The 21,756-nt window shown below is 41.2% G+C and overlaps 2 protein-coding genes across 2 annotated transcripts; both read left to right on the top strand.

Annotated features, from left to right (window-relative positions):
• Window positions 1-7,243: 7,243 nt before the first annotated feature.
• Window positions 7,244-12,482, top strand: LOC111239957. The gene is made up of 7 exons (XM_022769919.1): window positions 7,244-7,420; window positions 8,673-8,774; window positions 9,352-9,441; window positions 9,720-9,794; window positions 10,786-10,856; window positions 10,961-11,132; window positions 12,111-12,482. The coding sequence occupies exons 2-7, from the start codon at window positions 8,706-8,708 to the stop codon at window positions 12,318-12,320; spliced, it is 687 nt and encodes a 228-aa protein (XP_022625640.1). The 5' UTR covers window positions 7,244-7,420; window positions 8,673-8,705; the 3' UTR covers window positions 12,321-12,482.
• Window positions 12,483-17,310: 4,828 nt separating this feature from the next.
• LOC111239966 (kelch-like protein 5) lies at window positions 17,311-21,276 on the top strand. Its single transcript, XM_022769926.1, has 6 exons — window positions 17,311-17,553; window positions 17,680-18,643; window positions 18,689-19,036; window positions 19,137-20,076; window positions 20,168-20,335; window positions 20,754-21,276. The coding sequence occupies exons 1-6, from the start codon at window positions 17,311-17,313 to the stop codon at window positions 21,274-21,276; spliced, it is 3,186 nt and encodes a 1,061-aa protein (XP_022625647.1).
• Window positions 21,277-21,756: the final 480 nt, after the last annotated feature.

Raw genomic sequence — 21,756 nt, 5'->3', positions numbered from 1 at the left:
AACCAAGCGCGTGCTTCGGCGCGCGCGCGTGAGCAACAGCTGTTGGAGAAAAGAGACATAGTGTAGTGAGTGATGTCACAAACTGACCCTCACTGCTACAATAGTTATGCATTCTAGAATACAAAGTAAGGTGGAATGGAATGTTGCGAAGAATAGAATGTAATGTGATACAATGTAACAGCTTTTAACATAATGTAAGAATGCAGAATACAGTGTAACTTAATGTTTGAATTCTAAAGAGGACAACATCATCATCATCATTTATTTTTTTACACATTTTTACATTTCATTTTGTTGTCTTTTATTAAAGCACACACACACACACACACACACACACACACACACACACATGCACACACACACACAGACACACACATGCTTATAGGAGTTTAGATTTTAATGCATCTTCACTTTTAAACAAAAGCATAATTAAGAATTGAATGGCACATGATATGTAAGGCACCTGTCCATTTCCATATCGCTCAGCAAAACAGCCTAACTGTCTGTAACAATGTCACAGTTTCTTCCTAGAATAAGTGACTCAGTGATGGAATGGCTTTTGAAAGTATCCCCACAGATTCACCACTTCAACTTCTGAGAGAATGAACCTGAGAAGTAAACAAATATGGTTTCAGTGTAACACATTTGATAGATAAAGGGATAAAGAAACATAGATCAAGAGAAGCAGTTTGGGCTTTTGTTCAATAATGTGTTTATCACATAAGGCACCTTGTCAGCCATCCTCCTGCGGTTTCGAGGCAGTGTTGCATCCAGCCTCAAGGTGGACTCGGGTGTTCTCAGCACCTCCTCCAGCTTACACTGCTCCTCACTCCTGTCACTCTCCTGGTGAATCAGCAGGTATTCAGTTAAAATCTGAGTGATACTATGATTTGTAACTCTGTCCCTTAATTTTGTGCAGAATCATACTTGTGTAGTTGTATGTAAAAGCATCTTTAAATGAAAACCTGTGTGGGAGTTTGAAGACGTTTCCTCCTGCCTATGGGAGTGCTGGGGCCCGGGCTTTCCGTTCCACTTTTTTGTCGTTCCCGCTCTCTCTGCAGCAGGATGCCCTGCCATGTGGTCCTGTACTCCAGAGAAAAATTACTGATGGTTTTACAGAAGTCCTCTGCTTTTGTGTCTCTCACCATAGCTCGGGAGTAGCCGAGGAATAAGAGGAAAGAGTGGAACCTGGAGAAACAAAAATGAAGAGCAAACAGAAAGTTTTAGGAATATCTTAATGTTAACAATTTACAATTTGGGAAGTCATTTTGGTTTTATTTGTTGTATTAAATAACCTGTTGATAACCCGACGATGGACAGCTCTTAGGACCTTAAGCCTCTCCTCAAACTCTTTCAAAATTTTCGGCAGCCGGTGACGGAGTGAACCGTCTGGGGCCAGGGACTCATCTCCTCCCCCTCCCCTCTTCTTCTCCCCCTTTCCTCCTTTCCTCTTCTCCTCAGCCTTATCCAGTGCCTTCAGCTGCTCCCACGATGCTTTGCACAGGGCCTCTAGCTGAGAAAGGTTGGACTGGACTTGGGAGTAATCACACTGCAAAAATGAGAAAAAAGAAGTTTGCGCATTTTGAAGTGGCGTCACAGTGGATTACTACTTAATTTTGAATGTATTAACATTTTTGATTGTCTGTTTGCTCTCAAGGTTTTTGTCATATCAGACTCAAATGAAAGCATAACATACACACTCAGGAAACACACACACATACGCATAGATGCAACAACACACCTTGCCAGCTTTAGTAACAGCACTGATGTCAGAGTAGAGATCAGAGGATTGTGGGTAGAGCTGCAGCAGCAGGACACAGACGTGGTGCAGCAGGGGCTGGCGGGAGTGTGTATCCCTCACCTGGGACAGCTTGCCCAGGTAACTCAGCTCAAAACCCCGGGCCTTGGAATATTAAAGTGTGGGAAAAAAAAGAAAAGACTCACTAACACTGCAAACTGCATTAAGGATTGATAGCATAAAAGTTTAGGATTGTACTGCACCCACCTTACATCCATTCAGGAAGTTACCGATTGCTAACACTGTTGCCAGGATACATCTAAAGGTCTGGCTGGCTGCTAGCTGTTCCATGGCCAGCTTCAGATGGAAGAGAGGCTCAGCAATTTCCTTTTAAGAGGAAGGACACATTTAGAGGACAATGTACTGGCTAGATGAGCCAAATCTATGTTTTATTATCATTTTGGTGACATCTTTGGTGATAGGAAGTCAGATTGAGGTGGTGTTTTTCTACTTCCCTCCTATAGGGATTAGGCTACTTGCCAATCAAACAATACTGTGATGGTGGGTTTTTTGATGAGCTTTTGTGGGAGGCACCAGAAAAAAATGATCATGCTAACTACCTAGATTCTTTTTCTAGGATATGTTTTTAAATACAATTTAAGTGCAAAAAAAACGATTTTCCATCTCATGCTGTTGCATGTTTATTGTACTTACCCTCTCTAAGGAGTCGTAGTCCAGAGCGAAGGCCCACAGCTGAAGCCTGGAGCTCAGGTGAGAGATTTCCCCTAAAGTGAGGAGGCAGAGCTCGGCCTGGGCCAGATGAGAGTGGGGGTTCTGGGCCTTGGCATCCTTGATCAGACAAAGTTCCTCTTCTGTTGGGATCAATGCTTGAAGCCTCTGATTTAGAAGGAATGTGAAAACAGATTAGGTCGAATGGGACTCTCTGCTGTCTCTGCTCTCCCACTGCCTTTAGCCAACAAAAGCAAACTTTAGAGGTTAATGAAATGCTGACGCTCAAATTCTGGAGGACGTGACCTCTACTGTACCTGAACGTCCTCTCTGTCCAGCACGCTGCTGTCCATGCTGTAGATAGCAGGGGGGAGGAGGCGGGGAGGGGGCAGGCTGCTCAGTGCAATGGTTATGATGTTACTTCGCTTCATCCCCAGCACTGACACTGATGGCTGCTTCTGTGTTGAGATACAGAGGATTCTATGAAACATTTTCTTCAAGATACTATAAGTATATTTGTAAGTGCATTTTAGGATTGCTTTTAGCCTGCTGAGGAAGTGTTTTAAGGTCAGATAGGTAAAATCTTCTGCAACTACATTCATGTATTCAGGCCCTAGTAGTCAATAAAAATGAATCCCTAAAAATGCAAGAGATTTCATATGGTTTAAAATGTGGTTTCAACTCCTTCATTCCTGCATCTTTTGTCATAATTTGACAAAATTCAATTAAATGACTTTGCCACCACTTCCCCAAAGGTTTACATTTAAAGAAAAACAGATGACAACTAGAGAACCACACAAATTGACCGAATGTGATAAAACTGTGGTTGCCTACCTGTCGCGCAGAAGCCACATTAAAGCAGGTGCTACTGCCCTTAGACTCAAACAGGTACTCCAGTCGGTTTGTATCCAAATGGACCGGCTCAAGGCCGGCCCAAATTGTTTGAGTCCCAAAGCGGGTCATCCGAGGAAGGGGACCCAAACTCTGCAGTTCCCTCCAGTGGAGCTTCAAGGTGTGACATTTAATGTTCGTACCTTTAAGGGAGGCCGAGGGCAAAGCTGGCGCAAGAGGAGGAGGAGGAGGAGGAAGAGGAGGAGGAAGAGGAGGGGGTGCTGGAGGGGCTTGGAGACATGTTGATGATTCATTGATTGAATTGGTTCCCTCGTCCTCTGTACTGTCTTCCTCATCCCAGAGGTCGGAGAAATCCAAGGTGTTGAGACAAAGACGTGCAGCAGGTTGGAGGATTGAACCCCAGGGCCGGTCAAAGTCCCATGTCAGGGGGTTATCCTTGTTTTTATCTGACTCCTTCATTGGTCCTTCAGTGATGTCTGTGACTCAAAATAAAGTTTTGCTGATATTCAATAGAATTACCAAGACAAACAAGGTTATCCAAAAACTGCACCTCTTCTTCATGGTAGAAAAATGTAATTCAGATCAGAAAGAGACTTGCGTCGTTCCTTTTTTCCTCCTCTCACTGAGCTCACAGACTCTGTATATCCCTCTGAGTGTCTGTGGATGCTCACTTGTTCACCACAGAAGCACATAACTCACACAACCAAATCACAATCTTTGAACCACCACTGTGTGTTCTCACTTCACCGTAACCTGCAATTGTCTTGGGTGCAGTGTTTTGTCCCTGAAATCAAAAAATGAGGAGTCGTGTTTGATCCAGAGGTTGACTGTTCTTCTCCCGCTTGTGTGCCAGAGACCTGCGACCTCAGTCAAAGAGAAACACTTTATGTGCGTTTTGAAGGGTTGTGTTTAGTCCTGCATCCAATTCTGCTGAAAAAAAAAAAAAAAAAGAAATGCAGGGAACGCTTTTCTGCAGAGCTTCCAGAATATCCAAATGACGTGCCTCTGCAGCTATCCCTTGACTTTCATATCCCCCTCTCTCTCTCTCCCTCTCTCTCTCTCTCTTTCTGTAAGTGACAGTGATTTTCCAAGAGCAAACGAGAGAGGGAGAGAGGTGCATTGGTCCGTTGGTGCATCAGTTTTGGTTTATTTGAGTTGCACCCTTTCCCTTAATTTCCTTATCGAGCCTGCATCTCCTGTTTGTATTGCTACTTGTGTATACACAAACCTCTCAATCTCCCTCGGAAGATCTGTTACTTCCCTCCTCTTCTGCCCCCCCCTTCTCCCTTGTGAGCGCATAAAAGAGCATGATTGACTATTTTGCCCTGCATCCTTTTTTCTTTTTTTGTTACATGCAACACTGTGGATGTCATTTCAGCATATAGTGACTGCAATCACCAAAGCTGCCTTGATTAAACATGTTATAGCGTTTCGGTGTGTGTGTGTTTGTGAATTTTTACGATTCTAAAAAAGCTCATTACACAGCACAGAGAAAGATTATGGACAGCTGTGCTGAACAACATCATAAAAGGAAGAAGTATTCTCTGCTTGAACATTAGCGTGAGAGCACACAAGTGCAAAAACATTGCAGCATAACTGGTTGAAAAGAATTATAATCAAAAACAATCTGAGAAAATATCTATCAATCCTGAAGGGTCTATAAAGTTGATGCAGTGTCTGCCACATTACTGATGGTGCAGTACATACTCACACGGGTCATTTGCATGGTCGACATGCAGCCTTAATGAGGATCCCGCCCTCGGCCATTAGGTCTCCCATAATTACACTTTATCTCGTTCAGTGGCCCTGCTGTTTAGAGGCGGCAGTGGGGCTCATGGGACATTTAGGCCAAAATGAGCTCTATTTGGAAAGCTTAGGCTCTTTTTCACAGTTATTTACCAACAGTTTTCCAGAGCTATGAAAGACAACATGCTCTTTTTAAGCATCTTATTTCTTAATAGTCACTCTTTATACTTCTTTAACCTCAAAAAATCAGGTCACAACTGTACTATAGTAATTTTTAAAATCAATGTCGTCAAATACTTGAAAATGATGGTTGAAATGGATTTGACCAAGATCCAATTACTAGTCACAATATTTTGATGATGGTGTGGCGCAGATCATGTGAAACAGACAGATTCCCCCATGGGAACACACAATATCCGGGTGTTTTCCTTTGATGAAACTGCCCTGGAACTTCCAAGTTTCTGTTTGTGTGTGTGTGGTTGTATATACAAATGTGTGCATCTCTTTTCAACCGTTTCTCTGTCTGTCCCACCACGACTAATGAATGTATCTCAACTCTCTCAGGGCCTTGACGGCACAAGATTAAGATCAGGGAAAACATTATGTGTAATCACTTCCAGTTTGCTTGGAGAATATTAACGGTTTTAAATTGTCAGGCTCAGGAACCAGACCTTGAATTTCATCATGTAAAGGTCATTTTGAACTGAGAGTTTCATACTTTTAAATCCTTTTAACAAAAGGGATCAATTTTACACTGGCACACAGGCATTTTTGTAAGATTCAGGTGAGTTAGGGCATAATAATCAGATTACTTTTTTAGACATTAAATGACGCTAATACAAATGATGACTTATTATGATGCAATAGTTTTGCCTTTGAACGTGCACAATTTTTTTCTAGGCAACTAAACATATAATTTCCTCAAAGACAATTACATACCGGTGTAACACACTGCTATGCACCACACATTCACTGCAACAATGCATTGGCAGTCATGATTTGCGATCGTCTGAGCGTGGGATGCCTTCTTTACACCTGATCATTGGTGGGTTCACAAAACCACTTGCAGATTATAATATAGGGTGAGAATCCAGCCAGAGGTACAATGATATATAAAGAATAAAGATTAAATAAGATAAACAAGAAGTCTGTCTTTTCTAAAAGGGTATGAAGAACCCCAGGGCTCTTGAAAGCTTCAGGCCTATGGCACATCAACTTATTTGAGCTAATCGAAAATTTGGGAATATGCACCAGAGCAGCAACCATAGCTCTCAGCACCCGTGATTGGGTCCTGATTTCTGTAATCTTGAGGCCCTTCAGGCTCTCGGCTAATATTCCATAATTTAAAAATTGTACACATTGCACACAAAGTGGGAGAAATGGTGGTTGGCAGGGGCCCAGCAGCTCAATTTTGTCCCAGGATCTCATACAGGTTGGAGTTTTAGTTATCACCCCTTTAACTGACATTTAACTGGCACTGTCTATGAAAAGCCTACTTAGTATGTTCATCATACACACTACTGTATGAAGGTCACAAACACTTACCCATGACACATGTTTATCAGCCCAATAGCATCTTAAACAAATATAGATGGATATGAATATATGTATGAATATGAATGTGAATATATGAATATATCTCCAGAAGACATTCTGGAGAATACAAACATGAATTGGATGGATTAATTGACCTTTTTTTGCATCCATTATTTTCTAAAACTATCAAAGAAACAGATACAATACATGTATGTATAAACTGTGCTCAAACTATGATTTTGATTTTATTCAATTCATTTCAACTTAGGTTGTATTGTTTTGGTGTTAAAAGCCCCCGAATATGAAAAGAACTGAACAGGGTTATTTCTATGCATATACCCTGTTATCTAGTCATTTATTTTTATTTATTCATCATTACACGTGTTAATATTATTATTAATGTTTTTATTTTTTAATTTTGTTTTTATGTATTTATTTATTTGAGAGCAACATTAAAGGGGTTGTATATGTCTGCGCATATAGGCCTACAAGCCCTTCATGTTCCTCTCTATTGCTTTTATTTAGAAGGTCTTGAACGGAAGTCCCTCCTGCCGCTTGTCGCGCTCCCGCGTTGTTTTGGGAACATTCGGTTTCCCGGTGAGCGCGCGCTTCCCGGGCTGTAGCTGCCTGTCATCGCTGGGGCTGACATCACACAGAGGATTCGCCACAATGTCAAACATCCACCAGCAGCGCGAGCTCATGGCTTCCCCGCGCCACAATGAGAAGCATCGCCGCGTTCTCCTGCTCATTCTCTAAATACAAAACTCCATTCATCTTTTTATGGGTTTATTCCATGTTCCCGGACAGGATGCGTTTGAGGTAAGATCGGTCACTCTGTTATTTCTTTATTATCATAATTACAGAATTATTTACGTTTTCCCATAAATGTTTGTATGAAAAATCATTTTATGTTTCAACATCACAATCTCTTACTGTTGACAGCATTTTTTCCTCTCTCATCTTTATGTGAAAAGTTGTCCGGCACCAACATTCACTGTCGTAGGCTATTACGTAATGGGAGTGCGGACACTGCTGAACAGATGTTACAGTGAGGTGCTGTAATGACAAATCTCTGGTAGCAGACCCCTCAGCTTTACACAGCTCCATGTGTACACTTTTTTTTTCTTTTGGTAACACTCGTTTCCTCACTGATTCACTGTAAGGAAAAAAATATACTTTATTATTGGCCCAGCTATTATTTTAATCCTCCACACTTTAGAAAAAAATGCATTACTATGGAAATTGTAGGAATATTAAGCCTATATATTATCAATGGAACATAAAGACTCTAAAATAGGCTATGACTCACTTACTTTAAACTTGAATAAAACAGGCATCCTGAAAGTCCATAGACTATTTAAACAATTTTGTACTTGTATATTTATCAGCAAAATCTATATTCAGCGTTTAAATCAGTGGTGGCTTTCACTGACTAGCTCACAGTTATGGAACATACTGTTCCTAGCAACAAAACAAATCGTCTATTTTTAAAATGATTTTATTATATATTTAATTACACTTAAGAGTATGTACTTACAGTCAACAGGGCTTGGCAATATGGAAAAAAATCTATATCCCAATACTATGTGTAACCACTTTTCAATAGGACATCTTCTCTAAAGGGTTTATAAGTTGTAATGAATTGCTTCCTTATTCCTTATTGTTGCTCTTTAATAATGTCTTTAACTTATCTAAAGCCCTTTATTTATAAAGGGTGCCATATTAGAAAAGTTGTATTGCATATTTTTCTGATATCGACATATATCATGATAAAGCAGATGTAGGCAAAATCACATGTAAAATAATCACATTGATGTTTAATGGAATGAACTATTATGATTTACATCTGGCAAAACTGTAAAACTCCCCTAAAACAATTCCATATTTTTTAAAGTTTTTTTTAAATTACAACTTGCTTGGCGTCATTAATTTGGACAGAAGGATGTCATCAAATCACCATGATACAATAAATGAAAATCAATAAACTGCAAATTTCAGAGAGCACCACACTGTCAAGACAGAAGAACCCTTTATTTATTCTAAGTTGTGTGCCGTGTATGTGTCCCAACAGGTCTATGTGAGTGTGTGAGCCAGGTCAGAGGTCATGCTGCGGAGGGAATCTGACTCACACGGCCTCTTTTCCTCCGGAGAGACGTCTGACAATGACTGTGAGGTGAGGCTGTTTATTTATAGGCCTACCTGTTAGCGTCACAGTATAGAGCTCACGAATCAGAATGAGACATTAAAGCGCACTTAGTATCACATCGTTACATTGCCAATTGACAATGTAACAATGAATAGTCTACAGCAGTGATGAAACTATATATCCAACTGAGTAATGAATAATAAGGTAATGGAATGGAACAAATACTGTAAATATAGCTCTGATGTTATTTTCTTCTTTGTCTGAATCACATGGATTCATCAGGACTCATAACTCAAATATCTCACGCTGCCAGTCAGCTGTCCTCTACTTTTGAGCAGTTTAAAATGCGAGTAGGTGGGAAAGGTTGAAATCCAGAAATCTCATCACTGAGCCACCGACAGGGATTCAGGATATTAAAACATAAGCTGGCGATATTTAACAACTGCTTATCTTCAAGTCCATTCTACATGGTAACTGTCACACGTTGTATGAGCTCGTGTCCGTCAAAGCGTCACGATAAAAGGAACAACAAGCCTCAAATACAGTAAGTCAACTTACAGCTCACAGTTGTTTATCCTGTCTCTCTTTGTCTCTTCTGTCTCAGATGGGGGCGAGCTGTGTAGAGGTAGATGGAGTGTGTCTGTGCGAGGCCGGTCCCTGTACACTTTATTCAGAAGCACACACGCCTACGCCGGTGAGTGCTCAGTCTTCCCACTTAAGTGTCTGCGGCCATCGCTCAACCTGCTCAGATCACAAAGTGTTGCTTCATCTGTAATTGTGCTCTAAATACATGGCTTTAACTTCCTACCGACCCCTCTCTCACTCTCCGTTGCTCTCTCTCTGTCTCTCTCTGTTTTTTTTCATCTTTTACTGTATATTTTAAAGGAACTGTTTCACAGGTGTCAGTTCGTATCTGTTGAAGTCAATCAGTAAGTCAGTCTCCGCTCTCTTCTCGCTCTCTCTTGTTCTCAGGACACACTGCTGTGTGAACACTGTGGAAAAAGCAGAGTAATGTTAACCAGGTACTCTGAGGGATACGGCACAGAGGTAAAGTGTGAGTGTGAGCCCATGTGTGCACACAGTATACCTGCTTCAGACACTGAAGAGTCTCGTCTGCATGTGTTTGCAAATGCAACACCTTGTAACTGCTTTTCATATGTGTGCGGTCTTTACTTTGGCAGGTAGCTGGCAGTCTTATAAGGCTGTTTCTAGGTTGCTACTAATACATGTACAGAAGCCCAAAACTGATAGGGATATTATTACACTATATTTCTCATGTGGATTTTCAGTAGCTTATATTTTAAAACAACCACTAACAAAATTATAACTGATTATTAATAATACCATATTTTGAGGAATATAAACATGTGTTTTCTTTTTCTTTTACCTTCTTCATTTAAGCCAAACTTCTCAAATGCAATCGAAACGCAAGCAGTCATGGATATTTAACAAAACGAAATACATTTTTGATTTAAATCAATTTCAGTAAATGTGTCCAGACAATTTTATGTGGAGAATAGTGAATTAGAGAGCAGCTTTGGAACCAGGTTAAGTATCTACACAGTACATATCAATTAGCTGCCAGTCTTTATATTTGCACGTTAGCCATCCAGTAAAATCAGGAGATGGGGAACAACCACCAGATTAAAAGCCTTTTGAGCTCATTAGTCATGTATAGATGTGTTAGTTGATTCATGCATGATAATAATAATGATGGTGGTAATAAAAAGTGACGCATGCAGAACAGTCCCACAGACAAAATGCCATCGTCAAGTGTTGTTTTCGGTTTACAAATAGTGGCGGTCGCTGATGATTCACCGGGGCTGTTAGGTGTTTCATCCAACAACTGCAAAATAAAATCCCTTCTAGAGTGGATGCGGAGGCTGTGTTGAAAAGGGCTTTCAGCTTTTTCTCAAATGGAAAATGTTTGTCTTAATGTAACAGCTTCAAGCATATTATCTGTATATTTGTCTTTATGCATACACATTTTTGTTTTTAATTACATATTGTGTCTTTTATATGTTTTATTCCTCTGCAGGAGGAGTGTGTATTATCTGACCCTCAGGGGGAGAGTGATGCAGATGCTGATATAGAGGATACAGATTGCAGGTTTGATGTGCACTCACACTCACATTCACACACAGTCCTACCTTTGCTTGTAGTTCTTCCCTTTGTAAGTGTCTAACCTTGTGCCGTTTACCTGATTGGTTCAGACTCCAGGAGCCGGGATCTCTCCAGCGAATCAGCTCGCGGAGACGCAAGCGTCCACGGGTAGCGCGGCAAGACACCACAGAGAGTGAAGATGATGGTGGGAGGAGTCACAGATCCCATCGCTGGAACCTCAGGCTCAGTCCTGACAGAGCACACAGCAGAACCATACTGGAGGTAAAAAAAAGAAGACACAACACAGTAATGTAAAGTCGAATTAATTGTGCTGTACCGCCATTTCAACAAAACACACGGGCTTGAGAAAAAAAGCTCATTGTTGCTAGTTTAAATCCACAGATATTATTTATTTGGTTAATTGAAATGCTTGTGTTGATGCGGGTGTTGGAGGGAAAGCGAAATCTGTCTTAACAAGAAGAAGAAAGGCATACAGTAGGGAGAAACAGTTGGGTATTGCTGCTTTCAATGAAGTGTAATTTGTATTTAAGTGGTGTATGTGTTGATAAACAGGGTTTTAATACTCTCTTGTGTTTAGCTCCTATATTGCTATAAATTCTGAGTTTGCTAACCATGTCTTTACCAATAACATTTTTTCTAAATATATGCTTATGGGCATATTTGCATCAGAATCGGACAGGAAGTGTAAGGGCAGAGAACAAGTGGGAAAACATGCAATAAAGGTCTCATGTTGGATAATTGGAACCAATAAAAACAGTGGAGTTTTTTTTTTTACCACTGGGAGTGCTATAGAGCAGTGTTTTTATGAGTGGGTCACCTTTTTATTTTTATCCTGTTAGTGATGTAATACACGGTGCTGCTGCTTCTTCGCTCGGATCAACAGTGGGTGGCAGTGATGTGCCAAGACATGTAGCAATGCGCCAACAAATGCAAATGTTTCAAGGGGAAGGAAATTCATTTAACATGTTTGTTAAACCTCAAGGCTGCACACAAGGCATTCTGGTGAGGAAACCCTAAATGTAAACTTAACTTTTGTTTGTTCACAAGAAAACTCCACGCAGCACCTTTAAAGGCTCAGTTTATGGATTGAAATATGAATTGCTGGGCCCTAATATAAACCTAAGTGAACCAAATACAACACTGTACATAAGACAGGGGATTTTATTATTATTTACATGAGAGAAAATGAAGAATATGTGTATTCAAAGACCTACATTTCTCCTCCTTCCTGTCTTCCAGGAGAGCATATCACAGGTCAGGCCGCTGATCATCTGCCGGCCAACCACGGAGAGGCAGACGAGTCCAGTCGAGCTGCCCCGAGGCTCCAAGCTGATGTCTCTGTGGCCGTCGTCCCTCTCTTTTCCTCTTATCCTCCTCCTCTCGCTGCCCCTCTCCCTCTCCCTCGTCATTGTTATCGTGTCTTTCCTCCTACCGTGGGCCAGCGCTTGACCCGACATTTCTGTACATCAATCGGTTCATTCCAACAACTACACAAAGTTCCACCAACTCCTGAAATGTAGTGGATAGCACAAACTGGAAAGAAAAATGTATTGGGTCTTTTAAACAAACTAATATTTTAGAAATATTTAATTCTGATGTTTTTTTTTTCCCTTCCAGAAAATATTAAAAATACATTTTTGGAAGGATTTTAAACATCTTGTTTTTGGGGGGGACATTGTTGGCCTTTGGGCTCCATTAAAACCACAAAGACACAGGTTCAAATATTAAAATTTTTCATGCTGCACCTGTTGAAACCACTGTCTGTGCATTTACATCTGGAGTCTGTTCACTGATGAAAACAATATAGACTCTGCGCTTGCTTCTGCCTCATACAATCTCACCTTCCGTCTCACTTCCTCACCCCCTCATTTGTAAAAATAGACCTCTCATCTCGCTCCTTATTCTAACGAGCCACAGGGGCGATATGTTGAGGGGGGGGGAGGGGGTGTGTTTCAGGGCTGCGCAGGTACATTCAAAAAAGGAAAATAACGGTAGGAAAACATGTAAAAGACGATGCTGCTGAACTATGCAATACCTCTGCTCCTACCGCGGCATCCCAACTGCTGTCAAAGAACGTCTACTATGTCCTTGGCACTGTCGTCACCTTCTTGGCCCCTTTTCTCTCTGATGAATATACTTTATGAATGCAGGGACTTATGGTTCTAAAATAGAGCATGACCCAATTTAAAAAGCAATAGAGAGAGAGAGATCTGATATAGCTCCCGCCATGTATGATCTGCAGTACATCTGTTATTTTAATGGAGGGATTACATGTAGTATTTTACTTGTTGCAGACTGATTTAGAAACAGGTGGATCCTACTTCTTCTTCTTCTTCTGCTTCTTCTTTTCTCCGTCTTCTCCGTCTTCTTCTTCTTCTTCTTCTTCTTCTTCTTCTCCTGGCTACACTTGTATGTTTTTAGTAAAATAAGCTGACCTCAAAATAAAACAAGCTTTAGTGAAACTTAATTATGTTAAAGCAATTTAAACACTTTAAACTATTTCACAGTCTTGCATTTGAAACATTACTATCGTGTTTAATAACATTCATGTCATGTCTATGTTTATGAATTATTATTTAAGATGAAAAGTGAGCTTGACAATCGGTCATGCTGCTAATTTCAAGCTGAAATAACTGGAAAAAGCCATTTTGCCGTGGCTTCTCTGTACTGTACGTTTGACGTTATGTTGTTTTCGAATGCTTTCAAAGCCATGATTATAATTTTTTTTAACACCACACTGAAGTTGCTTGCATCCCTGTAGAGAAATGTTTGTTTTTCAGTTAAGATCAAATTGTACTGTATGAGCTAATTTGATTAATGTTAAAGACCTTTTTCCTCTCCCAGCCAGTTGTATTGCCTGTTTTACATGTTAAATTATATTTCCATGTGTATGTTGACCTCTATTTCATTGAGCCATAGAAGTTCAATAAAACTAGATTGTATTTTGACAAAAAAAAGCAGTTTTTTTTGTATATACCAGCAGTGTAAGACAACAAGTTGTGGTTTTGTCAGATTTTGTCAGTTTTACACATCAGTTTTTGTAAGGGTTAAAAAAAACAAAACAAAACAAATGTTCATTAGTGAGCGTATGCTTTCCTAAAATGTTCACACAGCTTTACAGAATAGGAGTGAATGCTTTGATAAGTGGAGGCAATACCTGTTCTTGCACTTCTTCTACTTCTGCTGATGTTAAGAAGAAGAAGAGTTTTAGCCTCATTTCCCAGCAGTGTTTGCTGCACTTGAGGAAAGGGCCTGAGGGGGAGGGTCCCATAACGAGGTTAGCGCTCTTCACTCCTCCTCTCGCTGCGTACGTCGTCATGGTAACAATCAGGACTGCAGAGGAAACAGACTTTTCATAAGTAGACTGTAAGCTGCTGCCCAGAGCCAAACACTCGCTTTAGGTGATGATGTGAATAGAGCAACATCTGCACATCTGCACATCTGCACATCTGCACATCTGCTGTGTTACATGATGTTTAACTTGGTAATGAAAATCTGCTCTACTACACTGTGGCATTTATAGAAAAGTTGTTGGTATAATATAATTTATTTTATCCTAAAAACATGCTCCACGACAGCCTTTCATTGGGCTGAAAGCAGCTTGCACACATTTGAATGCTTACACACAACACACATATTCAGTCTGGAGAGAAATGCTTTACCTCATGAATGTTTTCAAAATGCACAATATTTAGCTGAAGTTTTCAGTTTATTTAAATGCATTCAACTTCTCTTCTTGTGTAGGTTTCATTAATAGCCTGACTCACTTGTCTGCTTGTTTAAACCTCCCAGTGTGTATGTACAGTAGATATGTGTGAGTAGATATGCTTGTGTGTGTGTGTGTGCGTGTGTGTGTATATGTGTGTGTGATCCCTCACACGTGAGTGGCTGTGAAAGACCAGAGTTATTGTGTCCTCAGGTAGGAGTGTGTTTTAAAGCGAGATGTTGCCCACCAGTTTCATTTCCAGCACACCCACTCAGAGTGCTTCAACTTCAAAGCATTTCAGTAGATAGAATTTCAATAAGAATTCAGTCTGTGTGCTGTTGCGCCAGTCATCTTAAGATTGTGTCGACGTTAAAGAGAAAAGACCTTTAATCAGGGTTACTGGGTTTGTTTTGCACAAGAGTAAGTGACAGCCCTGCTCAAGTGCTTCTCTGGTTCCAGTCCTCTGACCTGCAGCCCCTAATGTGGACAGCTAGCTAGATACCTAGCAACAGAAGGCCGGTGAGAAGGATGGATGAGATTGACACAGCTGTACAAGTTGTTTTAAGTCATCTTACAGAAATAACAAATGTTGAATGAACATATTTATTCGATCAATATAAAAAAAAGTGAACTGCTCCTAGCGACTGTTATTGCAGCTTCCATATCAACAGACATGATGTCAGCGAGACGGATACATCGCTTTCTACTGATCTACTGAACAAAAAAACAAAAAACAAAACAAAAACAAAAATAACCTTCTTTTCCCAACAAGAAATCAGCTACCATGAACAATAAACAACAATGAAATACCATTTCAGTATAATTATCAGGCTACTTTAAGTGTCCGTGAGCACAAGCTAGTTCAGAGGAGCTTGACTTCTGAGATTAAACCTGGAAGAATTTAAATTTAGGTTCACAAAAATAAGTGGATATTCTAAACTTCATTAATACAATATTTTATTATATAGTTATAAGCCCCCTAACACTGTAATTTCTGGTAGCTGTTAGTTTGAGATGCCACAGTGGCTTGCTGTTAGGATCAGACAAAACACATTACTGTTTCTGGCTATAAGACATATTCAGAAACTCATCACAAAGTTTGTTTAAAGACCGTCCTAAAGTCCGTCTATCTTACTAAATCAAGTCACACTAATAAAACTTAAGGTAACAAAAGCATCCCATAGCAGTTGCCATTTCTAACAATGTGGTAACACAAGGAGAGAGCATATTTGTGAGAGTCCATTGTCAGCTGCTTGTGACCTGTGAAGCTATTTTTCAACTCAAGGTTACAGTGTGACCCAGCTGTTTGTTTTCTCTGTCGGCACAAAAGCCGATACATATAAATTGTGTTTTGTTGTGTTTTGTTGTCCCCTTGGCCTCTTATCTACCCTCGTGCCTCTCGATACTTGACCCAGATACCACTGTGTTTGGCCGTGGAGGAGCAATGTGATCCCACTGATGACCCTCTAGGCATTTAATCCTGATCCCCAAGTCATATGGCCCTGAATAAAGATTCATGCCAAGGCCCCCAAGATGTCTTGGTGCACAGATTCATGCGGGCAGAGAACCAGCTGCCTCCAGGTCTAGATTATTCTCTTATTTATTTCTTGCTAGGGCCAAATATTTACAGTATAAATTCAAGAACAGTAGAACATGATCAGTACAGTACTGGAGTGCAATGTTGAATCATTCAAGAACATGAAAATAAAATGCATGACCTCTAAACACACATGATATAATAAACAATAAAAGGTAATAATAACAAATTGAGGACATGAAAACATGAAAAGGAACAAAACAATTTAACATTAATATAGTAGAAATATAACCAAACATTTAGTGCATAAACCCATAAAAAAATCTTTGTCAGGTCTCAGGTTGACACCCCAAACAGTCTAGAATTTCAATTACCTCGTGACATATTACACTATATAGCAGCATGTTTGGTTATATCAGGAATAGTGAGCACTATGAAGGTTCAACAGTGCCACTGTTGAACCGTCATATACAGGAGAGAGAGAGAGAGGCAGGACAGTAACAAACAGACAACACAGCTGGTGTCTGCAGACGGGACAAGAGGTAGAGCTGCTTGCAACAATAACAGCAACATCCAAACAGTGGACTGACATTGGACATACATGATTTTCTCTGTGCATTCTTGCTCATGAGATGTGCAAAAAGTAAGTGACCTACAATCTTTTGGCAATCAAGAGGTGATAATGTGTTGAGTGTTTAGGAAAGGGGGGATTGAAAGGATTAGTAGAGATTAAAGTTATACTTGACAGTATGGCAGTAGCTAATCCCTGCCTACAGAAGGAGTGGGATGAATGGAAGACAGAGACACAGGAGAAAAGGAGGAGGAAATGGAGGGAGAGGATGAATCGTTGGGGAAAAGTGGAGGTGAATGAGGAGGAGGAGGAAGAAGAGGAGGATGATGGGAAGGAAAACGAGGAGGACACGGACGGTGAGGAAGAGGAAGTGAGCGAAGAGGAGAGAGAGGAGGAAAATGAAGCTGGTTGGAAGGGAGAAAAAGAGGAAGAGCTGGAGGAAGGGAGTGAACAGGAAGAAGAAGGGCAGGAGAAGAAAGTAAACAGGGAGAAAAAGGACAAGGCGAAAGAAGCACACAACACAGAGAAAGAGGAGGAAAAGGGAGAAAATGAGAGAGAGAGGAATGTTAAGGAGAATAAGGAAGTGGATTCAGAGGAGGAGAGGGAGGTGACGGAAGCAGAGGAAATGGAGGAAGGGGAAGAGAAAATGTTAAAGAGGGAGGAGGTGGAGGAGAAGAGGGTAAGGGAAGCAGAGGAACTGGATGAAGGGGAGGAAGTGGGAGAAAATGAGGTAGAGAGAGAGGTTAAGGTCAACAAGGAGGTGAATGAAGAGGAAGTGAAGGAAGTGGAGAAACTGGAGGAAGGGGAAGAAGTGGGGGAAAATGAGGTAGAGAGAGAGGTTAAGGTGAACATGGAGGTGGAGGTGGAGGTGGAGGTGGAGGAGGAGGAGGTGGAGGTGGAGGTGGAGGAGGAGGAGAGGGGAGTGAAGGAAGTTGAGGAACTAGAGGAAGGGAAGAAAGGTATAGAAAATGAGTTTGATAGGGAGGTCAAGGAGAATGAGGAGGTGGAAGATGAGGAAGGGAAGGAGGTGACGCAAGGAGAAATTGTTGCGATTGGGGTTGAAGGGGAGGTTAGGGAGAATGAGGAGATGGTTGAGAGAGAGAGAGGGGACACAGAATCAGAGCAATGGGAGGAAGAGGGAGAATCAGAGGAAGAGGTAGAGATTAAGGTGAACAAGGAGGAGGAGGAGGAAGAGGAGGAGGATGAAGACAGGGAAGTGACGGAACAAGAGCAGATAGAGGAAGATGATAATGGGAAAGACGAGCAACCAGAGCAGGAGCAAATTGAACATTACGACCCTGGAATGCAGTTTAGAGAATACATGAATGAAAGGGGGATTGAGGGCAAACATGCTCAGCAAAGCCAAGAGAGTGCAGCACAAGAAGATGGAACAATAAAAGAAGAAGACATTTCAGATTCAGTCGAGCCCGATGATGAAGATTCTGACTGGATGGAATCTGAGGATGAAATCTTCAAGTCAGAGAGAAAGAATGAAGAGAGAGCTACTGAAGAACAATGCAATGATCCCAGGGAACTGGACGATCTTGATGAAAAGTCAATGAGGAATGAAAATAGCACCCTAGGAGTGTGGACTTCGAAGGAAAGACGAAAAGAGGAAGATGAGAGTGAGAAGCCTACACATGAGGAAGAAACAATTGCAGAATCTTGGACAACTCACGTAGAAGAGTTTCAAGACTATCAAGAAAAACATCAAGAGGAAGAGGAAGACTCTACAGATGATGAGGATGCAGAATATTCAATGTATGAAGATGTGGATAGTAATGAAGATGTGGTAAAGATTTACTGCAAAGATGATTACCCTATGGACATATTCTGCACTCTGAAAGAGTTTAGGGACTCTTCCCTTCTCACCGACCTAACTTTGAGCACAGAGGATGGGAAGAGTTTCCATGTCCACTCCCCTGTTCTGGCTGCTATCAGCTCCTTTATCTGGGAAGGCCTGAGTAGAAACAATATAGAAAATGATAGAGTTGATGAAAGAGAAGACGATGGCACAAGAGTTGGAACCAATACGTGGTCACTGTCCCTGGGTTCAGATGTAGATCTTGTTGGATTAGAGGCAGTTGTGGAGTTTGCCTATTCTGGACTTATATCTTGTCTGACCAAGGACACCGTGGAACAGATAAAGGCAGCAGCTCAAAAGCTTGGCGTTCCCAGGGTGCTGGATCTCTGCACCGAGGAAGAGTCCACAAAAACTGAAGGGCAGAAGAACGAAGAAAGGATATCTGCTGCAGAACAAATGATGATCAGTCTTCAGTCCATCAAACAGTTGTGGATGGACAAGGTGGGCTGTGATGTTATTTTGGAAGCTATTGGAGAATCGCTGCATGGTGAGTAGACATCAATTAGTAAATTTATATAAAGTTTCATATATGTCCTGTTATGTGTTGGGAGGTAGAGGCTAGTTACTCATCACCATTCTCCCTCTAGTCCACAGAGTCATCCTAGCCGCAAGTAGTGACTACTTCCGTGGCATGTTCACGTTGGGGATGAGGGAGTCGCATCAGACTTGTGTGAATCTCCCCTTCCTCTTGGCCTCAGAGCTGGAGGTTCTGATCGGCTGCTCCTACAGCGGGACTCTGCCCCTCAGCTGGAGGTGTGTCTTTGAGATCACTAGTACCGCTCTCCAACTCCAGTACCAACCTGCCCTCTCCTTGTGCCTAAACTTCATGCAACAAGAAATTAATCCCCACTCCTGCCTGGATGTGGCATCTTTTGCTCAGGCTTACGAGATGGTGCAGCTTCTCGAAGTTGCGGATGATTTCGTCTTGCGACAATTCCAAAAGGTAGCATGCACCTTAAAGTTCAAGGACCTGCCAGCCAAAAACCTCCTCAGGTACTTGAACAGTCACTCACTCTGTGTTCCATCTGAACTTGTTGTGTTCAAAGCAGTGGTGGCATGGATTCAAGCTAAGCCCCAGAAAAGGCTTAAATTTGCTAAGGAATTGATGAAAACTATTCACTTTCCCTTGATGACGTTCAAGGAATTCAAAGAGGTTCAGTCTCTGAATATGTGGTCGGATCACAGCCTGGTCGAGCTCTATGAAGCAGTTTTTGAGGATTTCTGCTCCAATGACACTGCACCACAGAGTCAGTGCCGCATCTACCTGCCAAAAGAGAGTCTGGTCCTGATTGGAGGTGACCAGATCTCTGAAGATCTGGGTAGCCGCAGCATCAGCAAAGAACTCTGGTTTGGGAATTCCCTGAGGAACCATACAGGGATAAAAAAGAACATGGAGTGGAGAAAGTTGGGAGAAATGCCAGAGCCCGCGAGGTTCAGTCATGAGGTGGCGGTGCTCAAAGGACAACTGTACGTGTTTGGTGGGAAGAGGTATTATGGCGTTGGTGACACCCTGAATTCTGTTTACAGGTAAAAGAGGGTACACTTGGGTCATTCAAGAAAATGGAGTACAGTTTATGTATCAACATATGTATCACTGTTTCTGTCCCCACATCTGTAGGTATGACCTCCATCAAAACAGCTGGGAGAGCCTGGCTGAAATGCACGAAAAGAGATGCGCTTTCTCTGTGGTTGTGCTAGATGGAAAGATATATGCCATCGGTGGACACTGTGACCCTGAGTATATTGATAGTGTGGAACGATACTGCCCCACTGCAAACTCTTGGAGGTATGTTGGAAGGGATATTAATTTTTCAAAGCAATGCGTGCAATATAAAATTTGCCAACCAGTAACCATCTACTAGCTTAGTAGCTTGTGCCATATTGACTTGCTATGGTTAAGCCAGATCTGTATGGTTGTCTGACCAGACACTATGATTTTCCAGCAAAAACTACTTAAAAAAAATAATATCAAATGCAATGGCAAAATTGTGTCTTTTGGATACTGTTGAGAAATCTAATGTTGCCAATGAGAAGGGGTTAAATTGAAGGATACTTGATGCTAACTGTGTAAGTAAGAGAATCATGGCCTATCAGAGAAATGTCTTAAAGTCAGGGATGTCTTGTGTTGACTAAACAGAATAAGCAATATACGTATAAACTCAATGTATATACTTAGATATATAAAAAAATCTCTTTTCTTTCAGCTTCACCCGGCCCATAGATCTGCCTCTCTGCGGGCATGTTGCAAAAGTTTTACAAGGACAGATCTTTGTCTCAGGAGGGCTGAACAGCGACTACTGTTGTCTTGCATCCATGTTTCTCTACCACCCAGAGACTGGGAGCACCTATCTGGCAGACATGACTAAACCTCGGGCTCATCACTGCATGGAGACCCTGGGTGACCGTCTTTATGTAGCAGGTGGAATCACCACAGATAATAACACCACCATTGTTAACCAGCTAGCCTGCGAGGTGTACAATCCTTCAGCTGACTCCTGGACTGCCTTAGCATATCTAAATGTGCCACATGTTGGAGCAGGATGTGCAGTTTTGGAGGGAAAGTTTTATGTGCTGGGTGGATACAGCCAGGAGGACTACAGTGAAACTAAAATGATCCACCGTTATGATCCCGCCACACAGAGATGGGAGAATATGGGCAAGATGCCTGGGCCAAACAATGACATACGAGCAGCTCTGCTGTATTTGCCATCACATTTCCGATTGTGATGTGAAGAGATCCAGTATGTCACTTATAGTTTTTAAGGTTTAATGACGCTGAATTTCATGTTACTTATTGCATGTTAATCACAGCATTATTTTTGTAATTTTGCAAATATTCTTCCATTGTAGATGAGGGAAGGATAGGTATGTACAATAATCATGTCTCACAATATCTTGATTGAGATAAATTTATCTTTTAATTTAGGGATGCCAAATGTAGGATATCTATGAATTGTAGTGTATTTTTGGTGCTATTAATTTAACTAAACTGTTAAATGTGCTGTAATTAAATTGTTTAAGTTTTAGTTAGGGATGGAGTGATAATTAATTCCTTAACAAAACATATTATATTTTAGTATTTTATGTAGTTATTAGTGTATGTACTTTACACTCATTACTGCAATAACCAACTATGACCACAGGAGAGAGCTGTCCCACTTGTGTTCATAGTTGCCATAGTTTTAGTGGGAGGCTGGTGAACACATT

The sequence above is a fragment of the Seriola dumerili genome, unplaced genomic scaffold, assembly GCF_002260705.1.
Source record: "Seriola dumerili isolate Sdu_G_001 unplaced genomic scaffold, Sdu_1.0 BDQW01006988.1, whole genome shotgun sequence".
Taxonomy (NCBI): Eukaryota; Metazoa; Chordata; class Actinopteri; order Carangiformes; family Carangidae; genus Seriola; species Seriola dumerili.
This window is presented reverse-complemented; position numbering and strand designations above follow the sequence as displayed.

Coding starts and splice junctions, on each gene's coding strand:
- LOC111239966 (XM_022769926.1), top strand. CDS start 17,311: ATGGAGGAAGGGGAAGAGAAAATGTTAAAGAGGGAGGAGGTGGAGGAG. Junction 19,037..19,136: donor TATTGGAGAATCGCTGCATG/GTGAGTAGACAT, acceptor TTCTCCCTCTAG/TCCACAGAGTCATCCTAGCC. Junction 20,077..20,167: donor ACCCTGAATTCTGTTTACAG/GTAAAAGAGGGT, acceptor CCACATCTGTAG/GTATGACCTCCATCAAAACA.
- LOC111239957 (XM_022769919.1), top strand. CDS start 8,706: ATGCTGCGGAGGGAATCTGACTCACACGGCCTCTTTTCCTCCGGAGAG. Junction 8,775..9,351: donor CGTCTGACAATGACTGTGAG/GTGAGGCTGTTT, acceptor CTTCTGTCTCAG/ATGGGGGCGAGCTGTGTAGA. Junction 9,795..10,785: donor CTGAGGGATACGGCACAGAG/GTAAAGTGTGAG, acceptor ATTCCTCTGCAG/GAGGAGTGTGTATTATCTGA.